This window comes from Lutjanus erythropterus, chromosome 11 (genome assembly GCF_056507025.1).
Source record: "Lutjanus erythropterus isolate fLutEry1 chromosome 11, fLutEry1.hap2, whole genome shotgun sequence".
Lineage (NCBI taxonomy): Eukaryota > Metazoa > Chordata > Actinopteri > Lutjaniformes > Lutjanidae > Lutjanus > Lutjanus erythropterus.
The window spans coordinates 5,376,345-5,396,448 of record NC_139327.1 but is presented as its reverse complement, the minus strand read 5'-3'; the positions used below and the strand labels follow the sequence as shown (position 1 = coordinate 5,396,448).

General features: G+C 41.0%; 1 protein-coding gene across 1 annotated transcript; it reads left to right on the top strand.

The window, feature by feature from the left end:
- Positions 1-294: 294 nt before the first annotated feature.
- On the top strand, positions 295-12,855 carry LOC146318578 (uncharacterized). The gene is made up of 11 exons (XM_084730551.1): positions 295-657; positions 2,268-2,388; positions 3,852-3,959; positions 4,059-4,095; positions 4,248-6,046; positions 6,200-6,230; positions 6,551-8,316; positions 8,442-8,490; positions 8,660-10,452; positions 10,545-10,581; positions 10,708-12,855. The coding sequence occupies exons 1-11, from the start codon at positions 569-571 to the stop codon at positions 12,243-12,245; spliced, it is 7,368 nt and encodes a 2,455-aa protein (XP_084586677.1). The 5' UTR covers positions 295-568; the 3' UTR covers positions 12,246-12,855.
- Positions 12,856-20,104: the final 7,249 nt, after the last annotated feature.

Here is a 20,104-nt window from a genome sequence, read left to right as displayed (position 1 = left end):
AGAAGAAGTTTAATAATTGTAATTATTAATATTAATTTTTATTATGGCACTAACTGCTATGTAAACACACACACACACACACACACATACATACAAACATACATACATACATAAGATTGTCATACTTACACAAGAAAAATATTGAAGAAACCAGTTGATACAGGGCTCTCGGGGCATATGCCTGCTTTACTCTATGGACAAGGATGTGAATGATCTTGACATTGAAACTCTTTGGCCAAGCCTGACGGTGCCATTCTGCCCTCTGCTGGGGAACATTTTGTACTACACAGTCCAGTTCCTGGTTGATGGGATAACACGCTTTCGGCGACTCTTGGCTCACCACGCAACATCAACTTTTGAAAGCATGGAATTAGTACATTCTTAGTTTGCCAAAGAGACATTAAGCGAAAATAACATTGAAACCCAACGGTGTCCGTTGCAGGCTTTGCCTGAGGCATGACTCTGTAGACTCTCCTGCAGGTTTTCTCACAGTAGGCTTGCCAGCTTGCAACCGCCAGCTAAGCTAGCTAACTTGCTAGCTAGCTAGCTAGCTACATTGCAGTCCAAAATGACTGACTGCTGCGCCGCAGCCAACTGTGATTACCAGCAAGGGGAAAACTCCACTCCACTTTTCAGCTTTCCTTTGGACCCGGAGCGGTAAGAGTTGTGCCTATTTCATTGAGCTGTGGCTTTAAAATGAGCCACTTAGCATGCAAAATGAATGTGTTAGCTGTCCACTGTTAGCACTGGCGTTAGCTTAACATCATGTTGGCTAACAGTGACACAACTCTGTGGAAAATGGCGCAGACTATCGTTACTCTTGAAAGAAAAGTCCGTGTGAAATACACTCAGTTCAGTCATTCAAGCTCAAAAACCGACGCCGAGCTGCAATATTGGCTCTATCAGTTTATATTATGCCTTCAGTCATTCCACAAACCAAGGGAAACCATAGTTAAAAACTTTTTGTGCTGTAATTTAAATCGCCATCGCTACACGACACCTACCGTCTCGATAGTGTGGTAACGTTAGTAGGACTGACGTTAGCTTAGCTGAACTAAAATGCCTCCCATTGTTTGTGCTATTTGACCTTACTGTGTCTATTGTTTACCAAATTGCGTAAATTACGCAGTCATTTTGCAGTTGATCATTATTCATCATGAACCATATAAATCCAAACTTATATTTAGGTAGTTAGATTTAACAGGTGAATAAACAGCAGTCTAGCGCCTCCCTTTATCCTGCTGTTTCCTCTTGACTGCCGCTGTTTTCACTCTGAGATTCCTGTATATTTGTGCAATCATAGAGGCGTTATCTTGCTTGAAAACAAATCGGTAGAATTCATTTATGGGTCGTAATTGAATGACAGCTGCAGTACAGCTGGCTGTATCACAGTTAAGGATCTGCGAACAGGAAATGTAACCACCAAGCCAGAGGACACACTTAAATCACGGGCTCTCAAAATAATTCATGAATGTTATTTTTTTCATGTGCTCTTTTTTTAAACTTGCACCTACCTAATATTGTGTTAAGTTGAGAGATGTGAATCTTATTAAATCTGTGCATATTGACAGAGAGAGAAGTAAAGGTATAATGAAAGATGGAGTGACAGGATAGAGCTCATGTACAACACTTGACTTTAGTCAGCACTCAGTCACAACTTCATTATTAATTCTTTTTTATTCACCAACACTGAGGCAAGATTGTGCATTACAAATGCAGATAAATAAAGCAAAATCCTATCAGTTGGTCTATCAAGTCCATGTAATTGTTGCAGACATGACCTCTTGTAGCGTAACAGCACCACGCGCCATGCTTTTGATGCAATAAGCATAAAAAAAGCATCCCTCACAAACAGAGTTGTGTATGGATGGTAGTGCTGGTCTAAAAATGTATTTGCTTTTGCATTCAGTCAGTGATGAAGTCTTTCAACATTACAACTAGCAGCTTTAAAATTGTTTCACTTTACATTGGTTTGGACCAATGTAATAATAAGGTCTTTCTGTCTGTGTGTTTGAATGCACTTGAAAAAAACATTTAATTTCCTTTGTTTTTCACACACTAACCAGGTTGTATTCTGAGATCAGAAAAAGAAGTTCCATTTTAATAGTAATTGAATAAATGTTCATATTTTTTTAATGAAGTGTATGTATTGTGGAACTGACTACAACGAATGTCCAGTTGCTAGTATTTAATATATTTAGAAGAAAGATGATTATCATGCAGTGTGACTCCAACAATTAATGCCTTTTTCCTCCTGTATTTTTCAGCTGCAAACAATGGTTGAACAACTGTTGTCGCCAAGACTTGGCATCAGAACCTCCTGAGCAGTTGCATACACTGTACAGACTTTGTGCAAAGCACTTTGAGCCTTCTATGATCTCTCATCAGGTAAGAGGCAAATGTGTTGGCCATTATTATTAGCAATGCATATATGCAATCATTTTGGTCTGTCATGTTAACTACTTTTGTTGTTGATATATTGTCCCAGAAATAATTGCAATAAACAATAATATCGTCATTTTAAGACCTTTTAATGACACTGATATATTAATAAAGTACTGTAATATCACAATAATTATAATGATAATAATAATAATACAACACATTCAGCTTAAATCCAAAATGTTTCTACAGTGGAGCTCTGGAGTGTCCAAGACCATTTGGACTTATCTTACAGACTTTCTGGCTGGAATTATACAGTTGTCACTGCACGTGCTGCTTGAGCATCACCAATGGTGATATGCAGACACATAGAGTACACAATGACAGGACAGAAGCAGTGCGACCAGAAATGACAGCAAAATGTGTCTCAGAAGAGTTTTTTCTGTTCTGTCGGCTTATGCTCTGTGATGAAATGCTTAGGCGCTTCTAATGGTAGGGAAAACCCAGGTGTTCATTCTGGGATCATGTTGGCTAAACACAACAGGCAACATTGTACAATATATTGAAATGACCTCAGTCATTTTTGCTGACTTTGTTGAGCTGATAACATATTTATCATGACAGGCCTTTTATCGTTCAGTCAGTCACCGTGATGCCAATTCAGTAAAACCTCACTAGTGACTGAATCCTCAGATCTCAGAGCTGTTTTGTTTGTTTTATTGTTGGACTCTGAAAAACTGCAATGGATATTTTTCACTATTTTCTGACATTTTTTGGACATTGCAGCTCTAGATTAAACATGACAATTAACTGTAGTCTAAACAGCTACAAAAAATACTGGGACGAGTAAAATTGACCCAAAACAAACATTCATGTTGAACTCGTGAGTGATTGGCTCCAGTACCCATACTACCAATATTTAGCATGTCAAATGTAGTACACCAAAATTACCAGGATGCCCTACTGCATCAAGTCATATTTTGCACTATGCAAGCTAGCATGTTTTTCTGGCTGTTCTGCACAATCTTTTGTGTTAGATGTATGTGCAAGATATTCAAGTTGCAATGTCATGGGGAAATAGTAATTCCTGATTGTATGCATACTGCATGTAATTATATGCACTTTGTACACAAATAGTTGCTGTACATACAAAAAAAGTGATTTGGAATGCAGGGCATGTTTAAAAATGGCCATTTCCTGTTAAAAAAACCCCACAAAAACTCTTTGGTATTTTGGTTGTTTAGACAGTTTGTTGATGAAAAATTGTTCTTCTTTTAATATCTGTACAAATGATCAAAGTGCCAATAATGATTTTGTTACTCAACACTTGTGTACCCAGTGATGCCAGATGATACTGTGTATAGATTCCTTAATCTACATATCATATGATGTGAACTTTTTGGTGGGTGTTTCACACAGAATATCATGGATAAGCATGAAAGTGTGATCTACTGCTTTTTGTTTTTCAGAGCGCCTCCAGTTGTGTCTTAAGGGAAGATGCTGTTCCAACAATATTTGACTCTACAATGCCTGTGAATAATCAATCAGCCTGCAACAGGAAACGAGCTAGAGATCCTGTAAGTGTTTCATTCAGTGTTTAAAATTACTCAGCATTTTTCATCAGACATTAAAACACTAAAAATGCTCATTTGTAATTTTCCTTTTCATATATCCAGTCGGAAGAGAAGCCTACTTCTGTGAAGAAAACAAAAGGTACAGTACTTGGTTCACTTTATTCTTGAAACATCCCCCTATTCAAGCCTCTTGAGCTTTAGTCAGTGTTAAAATGTACTAGCCATTGTTATAAGTATTCACTGAATGAATCATCGCAACCTTTCAATCAGGTTTTTCCTCTCTCTCATCAGAAAACACAGCAGCAGAAGTCTCTGAGGAGACAAGAGAAGTATCAGGGGAAAACAGTGCAACGCCTGAACTGCCAAAAGATAACCAAACCCAAGAGGACATAGCCAGCTCCAAAGCAAAAGAGACTCTGAAAGTCTATTTCAAGGAAATCCTGGCAGTTACTGGATTCAGCATCAATGGTGCAAACATCAACACTGATGAGCCAATTGGAGGTGCAAGAGGTCAGCAAGCTCTCAATCGTATCTGTGTGGAGAAAATTGACAAGAAAGAAGTCCTCCAGTTCAGCGAAGACCTTATGCGGCAGGAGATTCAAAACAGCCTCAGACTGGCCCGTTTTTTCTCCATTCTGCTTCAGGATGTGACAAGTATAGAGGGAAAGGAGCAGATCCCAGTTTTCATCAGGTCTGTCACGGTGGATGGCTTCCCACAAAAGCACCTCATTGGTTTTTTACCATGCGACATGGATGCAGAGAATTTGTTTTACATGCTTCTCTCAGAGTTGCGAAACAAGTGGGGACTAAGGATGGAGCACTGCAGAGGACTGACTTATCTGGTCACAGGCAGTATGTGTCAGAAAATGCGAGACCTTACCTGCAGAATCCTGCAGGAGTTTCCACAAGTAGTTCTGTCACCAAGTGACCCATATGCCTTCAACATATGGATTATTCGCTGCATGCCTGTGCCCTCCATTCAAAATGTTGCAGACACCGTAGAGGAGGTGGCCTCGTTACTCAGGAGAGCACCAGAACTGTGGAAAAGATTGGAGGGAAAGATCCAGATGACATACGGGCATTTAAAGGGGGAAGCGGACAGGATCAAGGCAGCCGTCAGCGAGAACTGGGAATATGGCACAGATGCCTTCCAGACCATGTTAGATATTCTGGAGCCATTCCTGAACTGCATCAATGAGATGATTTCAAAGGTAGATGAAGATACGGCTGAGCAGATGGCCAAGCTCAAGCCAGTTTTGAAGAATTTCAATTTCATCATCTCACTTGTTGTTCTGAAGAACACCCTCTGTTGTGTGAGCATACTCAACTCAAGTCTCAGGGGAATAATTAGCATCAGCAGTACCTTACAGTACACAATTTCCAATGCCTTAAAGCTAGTAAGCAAATACCAACAGGAGCTTGCAATATTTCACAGGAAATGGTTTTCAGATGCAGTTGGCAGAGCCAAGAAGCTAGGAGTGGAGGTCACTAAACCAGAGATGGACCAAGGAGACACAACTGAAACACCACTGGAGGACTTTTACAGAGAAACTCTGAGCCGACCTATCTTGCAGTATCTTGTTGCAGAGGTGAAGCGAGTATTCAGCACAGAGATGGTGAGGATTCTCCGATGGCTGTCACTAGTACCATCTTACATGGCTGACCACAATTTCAGCATTCGCAGGGATAAAGTAGCAGACGCCAACTTGAACAACCTTGCAAGGCCAGACACATTCTACGAGGAGCTTGGCTGTTGGGAAGTGAAGTGGAGGCATGCGAGCAAACGGAGGATCTTACCAACTACAGTGTTTGCTACACTCAAGATTCCTGATATTGGGTTTTACCCAAATGTTCAGAGCTTGCTGAGGGTGTTGGGCACTGTTCCGTGTGTAAATGCAGAGGCAGATGTGTATGGCCAATACCATATGGTACTGGAGCGGTGCCACTCCTACCTGAGAGCCACACCAGAGGACCAAAGACAATGCAGCATGGCATATGTCTATGTTAACCAAGATGTGCACTTCAATGTCGAACAAATGGTGGAGTCGTATGTCCAGAAGCATCCAGACATCCTGCAGTTGCTGCAAATTGTGAGTAGATTTTTATAAGAAGGCTACTATTGAAATTTTATTTTCCTCTTTTGTGATAAAACATCTATTCTGGATTTACATCATACTTTGTGTGTGTGTGTGTGTGTGTGTGTGTGTGTGTGTGTGTGTGTGTGTGTGTGTGTGTTTTTACAGGATGATGACACAAAGGAGAAGCCTCCCCAAGGTGAGAAGCATTTGAAATCATTTTGGTTAATCACATGACTATTCTTGTTAAAAAAAAATCTGAAATACACCATTTTAGAGAACATTGTTCTTGAAATAGAGCTGTAGACACGGAGATGGGCAGCATATACAATGATACTTACATTTGAAAAAGGTTTTAGAATTAAATGACAATTGGACTTGAGTGGAAATACCTTGAGCAAGTTGAATATTTTTGTAAAAACTTGCAATCATCAATCTGCACACTTTCTGATTTGCTTATTTACTAATGTGTTAAACTGAAAACTCCATTTACAAGATTATTCCCACCTCTCATTTCAGTGGCATCCCATGGGAACCATGCTGAAAAGGACACTGAAGAAGAATTACAACTCATAAACCTAGAGATGGATGCTGAAAGGCTTGTGGAGTTGAAGTGTGCAGAGACTGACAGAGAAGCACTTAAATCTGCTTTGCAGGCTGCAGTGACGGCTGCGTACAGCAGTCAAAGCAGACAGCACAGTGATGCCTCAGCTCAGGATGGAGAGGTCGAGTACGTGACCAAATCTGAAATGAAAGAAGTTCTCACTGTGTGTGAGAATGCTGTCAGGGAGGGAATCCTCATGGAAGTGGGGAGTTCATTCTTTTCCTTGTTCATTGACTGTGTTGTGAAGCTGGGGGAGAAAGACTATCTTCCACTTTTCCTTAGGTTTGTGGACAGTTTTGATGTCATGCGATTGGAGTTGATGGGATTCCTTGAGGCAGATCTTGATTGTGAAGCCATGGTACAGCGTCTACTGGAAATAGTAACAGTTGAGTGGCGTCTTGACTTGAATAACTGCAGAGGTCAAGCATACCTAGGCTCTGGTGATGTTTCCTACAAGTTGAAAGCCTTTGCCTGCAAAGTCCAGGAGAAGTATCCTCTTGCGATTAGTACACACTGCTCTTCCTACTCTTTCAACACTTGGTGGTCAAAATCCATCCCGGTGCCTGCTGTTAAGAGAGCCCTGGATACTTTTGAAGAGGTTTTGATGTTTTTTGGCAGCAGTGCTACTCTACAAAAACAACTAGACCATGTAATAGCCTTTGGTCTGAGAGAGAGCTATGAAAAGGTCCAAGAGTTACAGGGGAAGTTCTGTGCCCTTTGGCAAGAGAAGCATGATTCTTATGAGGTGTTTGTGCAGATGCTGGAGCCCCTGGTTGAATGTCTGGAGAAAATCAAAAACAACCCACAGAGATGGAAATCCTTTGTGTCTGAGCAAGCTGGTGCACTCCTCCGCAAGGTAATGGAATTCGATTTCATCATTGCTATGGTGGTCTTGAAGAATGCATCCTCCTTTACCAGAGAGCTGAGTGCAGGTCTCCAGAAGGACCACTTCAGTGCTGCATCCCAACTTTGCCAAATCAGTGGTATTGTGGCCACTCTGAACCGAGTAAAAACAAATATGAAGGTGTTTCACCAGAACTGGTTTGACGAGGCCTGTGCAATGGCACAGAGTCTCAGAGTACAGATTGAAGTGCCTGAAAACGCTTTGCCAAGAGATGGCATGATTAAGCCAGTCGGTTTTTACAGAGACAACTTAAGTGTCCCCCTAGTAGATAACCTTATCAATGCCGTGAAGGATCATTTTTCAGAGGACCACAAAGAAGCTCTCAACTTCCTCTCCCTAGTTCCATGCTCAGTCACAGTGAGTTACATGTTTGAGAGCTTGAAGTCAAAGCCTCCTCTCTACAGCAGTGATCTTCCTGATGCTGCCAACTTCTTCACAGAGCTGTGCTGTTGGAGAGTAACGTGGAAGACCAAAGTTGCATCCGTGACCATACCAGCCACAATATTTCACACATTGCGTCTGCCACTCATGCAGTACTTTGGGAACATCAATGCACTGCTGAGGATTATGTCTGTCCTACCCAGCACAGCTCTGGAGGACTGTGGTGTTATAATGCGCCACAAGAAGTTCCAAGAGTACCTGAGAAACACAAATCCCAAAGACAGGTCCCCGTGCTTGGCTATGCTGCAGGTGGGCACAGACTTCAGCAGAGACCTGGACCACATGGTGACCCAGTGTTTGAAGGTTACTCCACAAGCCTTGGAGGGTATCTGTCTGGTACGTGCATGTACTCTTTAATAAAAATGACTGTTTCATTTTAGTTTACTCTCCTTTTTTCTCACTGTTGTTAATTGTATGAATGTTGGACTAATTTTTATCTACGTGGTTTTATATTTTCACAGGACAAGGAAGCCAAAAGTTTGATTAGGAACTCTGAAAATAATATGGAAGGTATGATAGTTGATTATTAAATATTACTAATATAAATATTTACTAATGATTCTTAAGAAACATGAATACATAATGTCCATACCAAGTTATTAAAGGTAATTTTTGCTATAGTTCGAATGTTTGTCATAACCACTGTTGTGTTGTCTGTTTTTCTCCCTGATGCATTTAGTTGATTGTGTCAAAGAGGAACTTGAAGAGCCTAACATTCAGCAATCTCCCACCAAGATTGAGGACCAAGACATGAAACTAGCAGATGAGAATGGGCATGCAGGAGATAATCGTCAGAGCTTGGCAACTGTATTCAGACTGGCTGCACTACTGGGTAAAAAGAATAGCAGTGTCTCTGACCTCTTGGAAGAGGAGAGAGAGCTTTTCATCCAGGAGCTTAGCATGTGCCACTGGTTTGGAAGTCAGAGCAAGTGCACACCTTGTATAGGTGATGATGAAATGATGAACCTCCTCATAAATGGAATCAGAGATGTCATACTCAAGGAAATACAGGAATCACCATTCTTTTCACTTATCACAGACAAACCTGTGAAAATTGCTGACAAAACGCACCTACCTGTTTTTGTCAGGTATGTTGGAGAATCTGCTCCAAAAGTAGAGCTTATGGGTTTCTTGCCATTTGATGAAAGCTCACATGTTGATACACAAGCAAATAAGCTTGCAAAGGTTCTCACTGAAGACTGGGGCTTACCAATGTCTCAGTGTCGTGGACAAGCATTCATGCACCTGGGCTCAGGTTATCAAAGCCTGAAGAAAATGTCTTTGGATTTCCTCAAGAGCTATCCACTCTCTGTTGTAACACCCAGTGAGTCTTGCGGCCTTGCCCATTGGCTGGCAGGAAGTGTGCCTTGCCCTTCAGTAGCACAAATGTTAGACATCACAGAAGATCTGCTGCTGTTCTTTGATGAATCTCCTTTTCTGGAGGGACAGCTTGCACAGGCTGTTGATGGTCTTTTGAATATGCCGAGAGAGGCCCTGGAAGAAATGCCAGAAACATGTTGCTCGAGGTGGAAAAAGAGAGAGGACTTCTTTGACATACTCGCCGACACATTAGAGGGCATTCTCAGCTGCCTAGATGCTGTTAGCTCTAGTGCCATAGGTTCCAAGTCAATGCATGCACAAGTTCTCTCTACCGCTCTGAGAAATATGGATTTCATTGTCACCCTTGTGATTTTGAAGAATGCTTGTGCTCCTCTTCGTAACTGTAGCACTGTCTTCCGCTGTGGAAACCCTGCTGATATTCTCTGTGAAGTGGAAAAAATCCCCTCGATCATAGAGACTCTTAACAAAATGTTAGAAAATGTGAGCACTGTTCACTCCACTTGGTTTGAGCAGGCGTTCCAACTAGCAACCAAGGTAGCTCCTGAACAAGTGTGCTTCTCAGAGGAAGCCAACAGCTATGAATCTCCGGAGATATATTACCGAGAAAATCTCAGCGTTCCTCTCCTCCGAAGTCTCATTGATGAAATGAAGTACAGCTTCTCAGACAGCCATCTAAAGGCCTTGTCAGTTCTGTCATTGCTGCCCTCCTGCAATCCCATTCTCTCAGAGTGGACAGACAAGCCATTCAGCCTCTACCTTGCAGATCTTCCTGAGCCTGAAGCAGCAGAACAGGAAATCAACACCTGGGCCACTGTATGGAGAGAGAAATACCAGGATGTTGCTCCTCCAACATCCATCGCTGAAACACTAGTCCATCCCGAGTCGAAAAGCCACCCAACAGTTACCTTATTGCTGAGGCTAGTAGCTGTCCTTCCTAGTGTCAGTATGGAGTGTGACCTGATGAAGACCACTCTGAATTCTATGAGGGATCTGTTTAAAAACACTGTAAGCAAAGGCAACAGAATAGATCATGTGATGCTCCTCTCTCACTGCACAACACTGCAAAGACTGCCAGAGGTGATTGAGAAGTGTATGGAGGTTGATCCAGAGAGCAGTCCGTGTCTTTCACAGGTAAAAAATTTAAATAATTTCAAAATAGTTATGTGAATAAAAAAGTAGAGCATTTTTTGCAGCCATTCTAATTAGTGCCACATATTTTTTAGGTGATGGGAACTCTACAAAGACAAAAGTTGGATAGTGGTAAGTGTATTAATGGCAACTATGTAAAAGTATCACTATGTATTTGATTCTATTTGTGAGAGGAAGAAAATTGGCAGTGTCTAGTTTGTATGTGTGGCATTAACATTTATTTTTATTCTTAATCAGGAGGCATTGAAGTAAAACCAGCAGCACAAACAGAATCGCATGCCTCCAGTGTAGCAGAGAAGCCAGAATTGGATGGGGAGGTGAAATCGGCTGACACTGAAATGACATTGGAGGTCGCTCAAGGACCAAGAAAAGCGGTGTCTTTCTATGAGCCACAACTGCGTGAACAGATCCTCAAGGAACTCTGGGACTCTCAGTTCTTCACAGTTATAACTGAGCAAGCTGTTGAAATTGATGGTGAGATCTATGTGCCCTTGTGCATCAGGTACTTAAACAAAGAGGACATCCAGTGTGAGGAAACCTTGGCTTTCATCCCGTTTGGTGAAGACCCAGCTGTCCTTGCAGATGCCATTGAGACTGCCCTCTCCCAGAAGTGGGGCCTCAACATGGAGTATTGTAGAGGACAGGCCTTGTTGAGCGTTGGTGAAGTAGGAGCTCAGATGAAGGCCGTAAGTTTAGCTATAGCTAACAAATACCCCCAGGCTGTAAGAACTGTCAGTTCTGCGTTGTCTCTTAATGTATGGCTGGCTAGATCCTCTCCTGCTGAAGAAGTAGCGGAAGGAGCAGTTCTCATGGGTAAAATACTACACTGGCTCACGGAGGATGCAGAACGGCAGAATAAACTGGAAGACATGATCATTCACGTGTTCCAGCATGATGAAGGAAAGGGCAATGAGCTGAGTGACAAACTCATCAAAAACTGGGAGAAGAGTCATGACATGCATGAGGTGATGGTAGAGATTTTAGAAGCTGTCATGCTCTGTTTGAATGAGCTGAAATTGGAGGGAAGTACTTCAAACCAGCAGCAAGCATCACAGTTCTTCGATGCAATCAGAAACTTCGAGTTCATCCTATCAACAGTGGTGCAAAAGAACATCTTGAGGGTAACTAGAAAGCTAAGTCAGTCTCTTCAAGGTAAACCCTTAGATATGTTACTTGCTGTGAATAATTTGCCTGATGTCAAAGCATCCCTCAGTAAACTGAAGAGTGATATCGACTCCCATCACAGGGCCTGGTTTGAGGAAGCTGTTGCACTGGCTTCTAAACTCCATGTGACAATGTTGCATTCGGTGCTGCTCGAGCCATTGAGTGAGTTTTACAAAGAATCAGTAAGCATGAAAGTTGTAGAGCACTCAATAGCAGAAATTGATGACCTCTTCACAGAAAAGGTATTGGATACCTTGAAGTGTCTGGAGATTGTGCCTTACGCAATGTCCAAAGTAGAAACCAGCATTCTTAGTGGGCTTGTGTTCCGCCTGTACAAGGAGGACTTGCCAGATCAGGTCTCTCTTCACTCTGAGATGAAGTCATGGAAGGAGAAATGGTTGGATCCCCTGGCAGGCTATCTCCCAACCACTGTGCTCGATACACTCAAGACATCACAGATCAGAAGTTTCAGTAACATTGAAACTCTCCTCAGACTCCAGGTCATCTTGCCGTTTTCAAGGAGGGAGAGCAACTTCAGGCAGGGAAAAAGAAGCTTACATGAGTTTATACAGCAGGAAAAGCGATCCCTCACTGAGCTACATCCTCTGTAAGAGTCGCAGGTCTTCCGTCACGGCTAGCAGTTTTGAGCAATGCGTTTGAGATGTCACCGCCACCATACTTAAGAACTAATGTCTCAGCCCTAATTGAGGTCCCAAGTTCTGAACTCAATATTTCTGTGTACATTATTGATCTAAATTCTTTGAGATTTCCTTTTGTTGTTATCCTGCAAACCAAGCCCTATGTTATGTTTTGTTTTTTTATTCTGTAGTTTGTACAGTTGTACTACCCAATGGGACCAATGTCTTGGCAAAAAAAAGCAATGCTCCACAGATGTTATCAATGCTTGTGTGCCTTGATGCAAAACTAATAATTCACCCCATGTATCATGATAATACAGATGTTGAAAAATGTCCCATTGGTGTTGATTGACTTCTGTATAGCTGTCATGAATTCATTATAATTATTATTAAATTGCACCCTTACCTTTCCTGGGCACAAATAGAAATGGTTAGTTCCATCATGTCTTCTGATGATTTCCCATGTTTTCTGTCTCTTTGCAGGAATGAATTTGCTGTAAACGTTATCTTTGAAAGAATGTTTCCTTAATAGGAAAACCTTCATATATATTTGTCAAAAAAGTAATAAAATGCTCCAAAAAGATGTTTGAGCTTTTGTGTTTCTCTTTTTCCCCCCCAAGCTAGATAAGGAGTAGGTTTTCATGTGATGGCAAGTCTGTAGTTACATCTGCAAGTTAACACAAGATGGCGCTGTGAGGCTGCAAGTTACTTTAAGAGGAAATGACTTAAGAAGTAGCACTGTAATGGATGAGCTTACCTCTAAGTTCTAGCACTAGTTGTAGTTGTCAAAAGGCTGGCTCCTAGCAAATGTAAGGATGATATTTACACTAATAAAGTCCAGCTGGGCTAAAGGAAATCTAAGTGATCACTAGCCTCTGCTAGTTAATAGCTGCTAGATATTATCCACATAGCTTTTGCATTCTTTCTAGTATTATTAGGTAAAGGGTAATTGTGGTTTTCTGTTTTTATTCGCCAGTCTAGTTTTTCAACACATTTTTCCAGTATATTTGCTGTGATATGTTCATGGGCCATTTTGATAGAGTTGTCCTCTAAAGGTATGTCAATTCACAATAGATTCTCAGGCTGCCGGTGTTAATGATTGCTGACTTAAAATAGGCAGTTCACCCTTTGTTTGGGTCATGATATATTGTATAAAAATGTCCTGCATGATTCAGTCAGTGATCAACAAGGATGTGGGTTTAGAGGGAGGGTTATTAAGGTCATATAACCGCCATATTATCTCTAGATATCTGGTAAATATTTGTTTTCCAATTACTTTTTGTCCTCAAAGTGTAAGGTCTCTGCAATGCTGGGTATGTGAGACACACTGGGTTGACTAGTATGCACCAGTAATGCAAATTGTCGCATTCGGTCTCCATTGTTGTCATTGTGTTTTGGTTAATATGTAATTTCCAAGAACAAGTGTATTCTGTCAGTCTGCGTAGGGCAGTGTCTGCCTTTCTTGTCAATTATTTGCTCTGAATTCCAATCTAGTGTATAAGCCTTTTTAAGAGGAATTTGAATAACACAGCTACTGTACTGACAGTTAGAAATACAAACGACTAGGTGGTAATAGCTTTATTTAAGCCATTTAGTCCCTCCAAATGTTATACTAAATTTAAGGCTGCCATCAACAGCTCTAATTTGGAAAATCTAAAACTTTCTATTGCACTGTATTTGAATCTATTTCCTGGTTTATTGTAGTTTCTTCAGTAGAACAGCTGATAATAACCACTCTCAGTGTTAATAACTGATAAAAGCTATACACAATACCCCAGAGCTTACTTAAGTTACTTTTAAGGTCAAGTTAAAGACATGATCCCAGTCAAAACAAGGGCTAAATTTAAGTCTTTTTGGACAAAGGAGACCTGCTGTTATAATAAAACATATTAACTATCCAACAGGGTTCAAAGACTGTATGCTGTTAAAACCCAACCATATACATACATTTTGTGTTTGTTGACATGAAGCCAGCTTATCTTTAACACCAATAACCCTACGGAGTGCACTTTTTAAAGAGACATGTATTCTTCCTGTGAATTGTAACAGCAGATGCCTCCCTGACAAAGCCCTGATTGTCGGTGCTCAGCTCAGTGTGAAAGGAGCATCTCCGTGTCCCCGCTCAGCTGCTGAGCAAACGGATCTGTCTCCGCTGTGCTGTGGGCTCGCCAGCAGCGGCGTTCGCAGGCCTCACTGTAACCATGTGCAGCACAGGAGCACACCAACATCGTCTCATAACCCCCATCTCTACGCTTATTGCCAAGTAGTATAAACCTCCTACAGGCTGTGTTTTATTTATTTACACTTTGGATGTAGAAGTGGACATTGTTACAGTTTAAATCTCAGGTGCAGCCTGTGTGTTTGAGCATGAAGAGCACATCCTCCGATTTTAAACAAAACAAGGTATTGCCATAATTGACCCGTGCACCAGGTTTCCTGCTGGAAGTCAAGGTTCTGCACTGATGTAAGACCCGTGGCACTCTGTAATCATGTCCATACACAGCCAGGATTTAACTACACTCTAGAGGGGAAGACAGAGAGCTTAAGTGGATTTTATTTCAAGGTTCCCCTTTCAGGGAAAATTGGCAGCACAGGCCAGAATTCAGATCCTCCTTGGACTACCAGCAAAACTTTTGGTTTTAATTATTCAGATGTCAACTTGTTGATTGTACATTTTAAGAACACTTCATTTTTGTTTTTACACTGTGAAGCTAAAGGATTTTAAACTGTAAAGTGAAATGTGAAGGATTGTCTGTGATGAATGTGTTTAACCAGTAGAGTGGCAAAGACTGTTCTGACACATGGGATCAGGAAAAAATATGAACTGTAGTCTATGGCGAGAGACAAATATTTTTTTTGCTACCATGTGAATTTTGCCACAAATAACACATATGGTATTTGTTGATTTAAAATTTCATTTTACAAGACAAGAAAGTAGCACTTTGTGCTGGGTTTGTTGCAATTTAGTTTAGTTTTGTGTGAAACTGCTCAGTGAACCACATCCTTCTTCTCACATAATATACATCACCAGCGCTACCATTGCTGTCCCTTGTGTTGTTTGTGTTATGTTTCTGTTGCTTTTTTGTTTAAATTAAGGAACGAGCAAGAACCATAGCTCGTGCGACTACATCCTGGTACGAAAACACACAAGCATTGTAGCTCCAGCAGCTAATGTTAGCTTTTGGTGGGAGAAAGTCATGACTACACATACGCAACTTTTGGGTCTTTCCAATTACATATTTAACATATCAACAGTTTTACAACTTGTAAAATTATCCTTGAAATTGACAAAAATCACATGTAATTTAGGGTGACCAGACATCCTGAAAATTCAAGACAATCCCAAATTACAAGCAATTGTCCCGAATCCCGAACCTTTCTGTTTGTCCTGAAATTAAACATTATGGTAATAAATAATACAAACGTAAATTTGTGAAAATATTTTGATCAAATCACGGGTGTAGGCTATAATTCCTGCTTTTAGTTATTAAAAATGTCCTGTTCTTTGTCCCCATTTTTGTAAAATGTGTCAAAATATTATTGATTTATTTTCACTTGTCTGTTGCACTGATTAAGCAATCATAAATAACAGATTGGTTATGTCATTTGCCCTGTTTTAAACCAGATGACAGACAGTACAGCCACCACTGCAGGAGGAGTTTGTGATAAAAATATCCAAAAGACGTTTGTGATCTCCTACAGCTTCATGACAATTTTAACTGCTGAAGAGACATTTAAAAAAGACTGTAACACACCTGTGTGTAACCATTAACGTGACTACTTTTGAATTGTGACATACTCAATCCTAAATGTCGCTGTCCTGAATTTCACCCATTCTCAAGGGAGAATGATGCCGGGGGAGTCTGTTCACTTGTGGTGAGTGGACCTAAATGAACCAGGTTAGTCTGCTGCAACTGTTTTCTCTACCACCCTGCAATGTTCTCCCTCTACACTGTCAGCCTGTCAGACAACACAGAAGGAGAACATCTCTGACGCACAATGCGAGCTGAAACAGAAAGATGCTGTGCTCATGCCAGAGGAGCACTAAGATTACAGCAAGGAAAGAAATGACAAAATAATAGATTTGTGCAAATTCCTCACTTTCATCCTGGTGGTCTTAACAACTTGCTAGATTTGTTGTGAGTCGCTTAAATCATTTATTATTTTGGCCGAAAAAAGAGACCCATGGCTATATTCTATCAAAATAACTGCTAAGGACAATTAAGTAATCTTTGAATACAGGTAGGGACATGTCCCTACTTTCCCCACCCAGTTCTACACCCTTGTCCATTTTCTTCTGGTCACTATAGCATAATTTGTGACACAATTCAAACCAGCTATTTTTTCCAAAGTAAGGTCCCATGGCGGTCCAGAAGGGAAGGGACTTCACTTCTCTTTACTGAGGTATATTAAGAGATACAGTAATCCAATCATGAGGCAATGAATTTATTACAATATATTTCACAAGACTTACTTAATTGTCTCAAAATACTCCTCTCAAAACGGTACTCGGCGCCCCTTTTTGGATGTGTACAAAACCATCCATTTTAGTCCAAAGAGCAATGGGCATGCTGCTTGGAATTTCAAATGCTTTTGTAATCCTTTTGTAAGCTTTAATCATTTATAAAGATGCTCTGGTGCTCTCACGCCTCCACCAACCACAATCTAAAGGCCTAAATTCATAAGAACCAGATGTATCTGCACAATTTATCTATTGTACTGTTTAGAGGCCTGCAGCCGGGCTGGTGCCTGTCTCTGTGATTCCTCCATCGCTCTTCGGCTTTATGTTTACCCGGAGGTGTGAGTGGAGCGACGTCTGCAAATGAACAGAGCGCCCCAGACTCTGCTGAAGTCATCACCCCACCCACATGGTTCACCTCAGCCCCCTCTGCCTTCAACACCTTTTGCTCCTCTTCAGCAACACATCTTCAGACACAAGCGATGTGGCTTTATTCAGTGTGATAAAGGACTTGTGCAGCCGCCCTTGACACTGGAAGAAATGTCTCTTTTTATAAGAAAAATACACCCGAACATATATATCACGTGTTAATTTTTAAGTGATTTATGGCTCAGTTTTAATACATGACTTGGACCCTATGGAGAGCAAAGAGACAGACTGTAATGATGATGTCATGAGACAAATCCTGCAGCTGCTCCATAGACAGTAAATATTAAAACTAATCCCAAGACGTTTTTAGTGGATTATAGACACATCTTCTAATTCGCAGAGGTATGTGCTGCTCGACATTTAGCTATAACTTACTTGGATGTCAAGAAGAGGGAGTTTCCACTTCTCCGTTGATTTAGTTATTAATTCTGTGTCAATAAAACAAATCCAAATCATGCCACCTGGTGAAATCAGTAATTAATGTCTCAATCTTCTCAAAATAAATATGACCTGAAACATGGATTGTCTCTTTAGCAGCTTTATTGGACATGTCCAGACTTGTTTGAGCCACCAGAGCCAGAGGACGGTGACAGGATGTTATTTTCCTTCTGTGTCGGGTTGTTGGAACTGAAGCGAGCTGAAGTGAACTGCTGGGCTGATTTGAACTGAGGGACTGCTGAAGGTACATTTGTAACTGACGGATGGGGATGGGCAGGTTGTGTTATTTGTGTGTCAGTGTGTGGGGTCGCTTCTTTCGCCTCTTTCTCAAGAGGCGAATTATTATAGCCTCCTCCAGCATTGCCATGTTTGTTGTCTTCTCCTTTGGGGCAACTTTTAAGTTGGAGCAGCGCCCACTAGTGGATTATACCTATAGAATATAGCTATTGAAAACAAAGACTATTGAAAAGAGACTGAGAATTATGTAGTTCACATGTTTCAGTGGTGTGACAAAGCCGTTACTTGATCTTTAACATCCATGCCAACATAAAGGACATATGGAAGTATGTGGGCAGCGACAGTTAACATAGTTTGAAACAGCTTAAAGGAAAATGAGCCTCAGAAATGGGCCTTTAATCACTGCAGTATAAAAATGTTATAACAAATATGTTGCAGGGTGAATTTTCCCTTTGAAGTGTGTTGTGTTGTTGAAGCCAATGGCCATGCAGTGAATTTAACTCCAATTTATGACGCTCTGGTGATATGAAGGGACTGTAATGTGCTTGATGAGTTGTATTACTGGAATCCACCCCTCTCTTGGCCGGTTAACACATAATGTGGGCAACTTTTGGACCCACAGCTCAAACCAGGATGGCCATGGTGACTTTGTTTTTCGGGAACCTTCGTCCTCCAGCGCTGGTAAACTCGTGGAGCAGGGTTCATGAGCACACAGCTCACGGTGTAGGTTCCTGCAGGACCACATGATGTGTTCAAAAGTGCCACCCATCTGTCACTTGAAAGAGCTCCGTCCTCAAAGCACAATAGAGACAGAGGTTATAAACAAATGGTATACAGCAGAGATGTGTGTCCAGTCAGACAGATTGGACGGAGCTTGTTGTTTCTGCGGCGATCCCCACTGTGAGCTACGGCAGCTTTCACAGGAGGGACACCGGAGGGTGATGGGATTTTCACATGGCTGATCCGAAGCTGTCACTGCCCCTCTGATTTGACAGTTTTTACCCTTTAGGAGTACTGATGATCAGAGCCTGATGGGTTCAGGATTTTTGGGAGAATAAAAATTACAGTATTAGCCGATATTCCAGTGATCACTCAAACACCTGTGACAAAGATAAGTAAATGGGAGCAGGATATTTTACAATTTGACAATGTCTGAAATTTACATGATGGTAATGAAACAGTAAACTTTTACCAGTATTTTTAATATTTATAAATAACTGTAATAAAAAAACACAAATGTCTTCATATTAAGAAAAAATAATTAAGAAAAAGGGTGAAATATACATAAAATGCTTCCTATAAAAATAAATAAAAATGGTCGATATCAGACAACATGCAGCTGTGATAGGCCAATATTGACCGACCAATATATCGGTCTGGCTCTACTGCTGATAGTAAACAGTGTTCTTGATCTTTGTCAATAATCTGCCGGCAGAGCCCTGCTGTGTTTGGTCAGAGATAAGAGGCAAAATAAAGTCTAACCGTTACAGATACGGTTCACTGATTGTTTCCATTTGAAAATCCCCTTTTAAGTCTTTGCTTTATTGTATTTACGGTGGCTGTTAATCTAACTCCTGGTTTTAATTCTGATTGGAAAATTATTTATGGTCAAACGGGTTTAGTTGGTAATAGGGGACAGACAGACATGAACGTACCTCATAAGAGAGTTGAACCTTTATTAGTTTATCATTGTGGTTTCATTTTAGCAATTTTTATCAAAAATTGACAAAATAAAAGGGAACGTGGCAGTGTGCTTATGTAAAACCTTTGTTCTGATCATGTAATGCGGGTTTGGCATCAAATCTGAACTGTTGAGAACATCTACTTCATTGTTTTTAGCGTTTATATCATCTTGAAACATTTATAACATCAAGGGAAAAAAAATCAAATAAACATTAAACATATTCTTTTGCCAGCTAAGTTACAGATACATTTGCCCAGTTGGGTTTTATCCTGATGGGAGCATGGGAGTATTTTCCAGGGGCATAATAGTAACTCTGCACCCATTCAGGCCCTGATCCTCCTGGGTGAAAGTTGAGTGTCCTTACTCCCTCCCACCCCCATCCCCACCCTGGTGAGCCTCCAGATTTGTGATATTGCCTCAATCCTCTTGAGATTCGAAGGACAATGGCTCAGTGCTGTGAGCCCGAGGACTCATTCCTCCAAAACATTAACGCTGTATTCAGGCTGAGCTGCCCAAACTCACGTTTCTCATCCAGACAATTTAGAAATTTCACCTTTTTTCAGCTCGTTTCAACAACTTTTTGCA

Coding starts and splice junctions, on each gene's coding strand:
- LOC146318578 (XM_084730551.1), top strand. CDS start 569: ATGACTGACTGCTGCGCCGCAGCCAACTGTGATTACCAGCAAGGGGAA. Junction 2,389..3,851: donor CTTCTATGATCTCTCATCAG/GTAAGAGGCAAA, acceptor TTTGTTTTTCAG/AGCGCCTCCAGTTGTGTCTT. Junction 10,453..10,544: donor GCAGTCCGTGTCTTTCACAG/GTAAAAAATTTA, acceptor CATATTTTTTAG/GTGATGGGAACTCTACAAAG.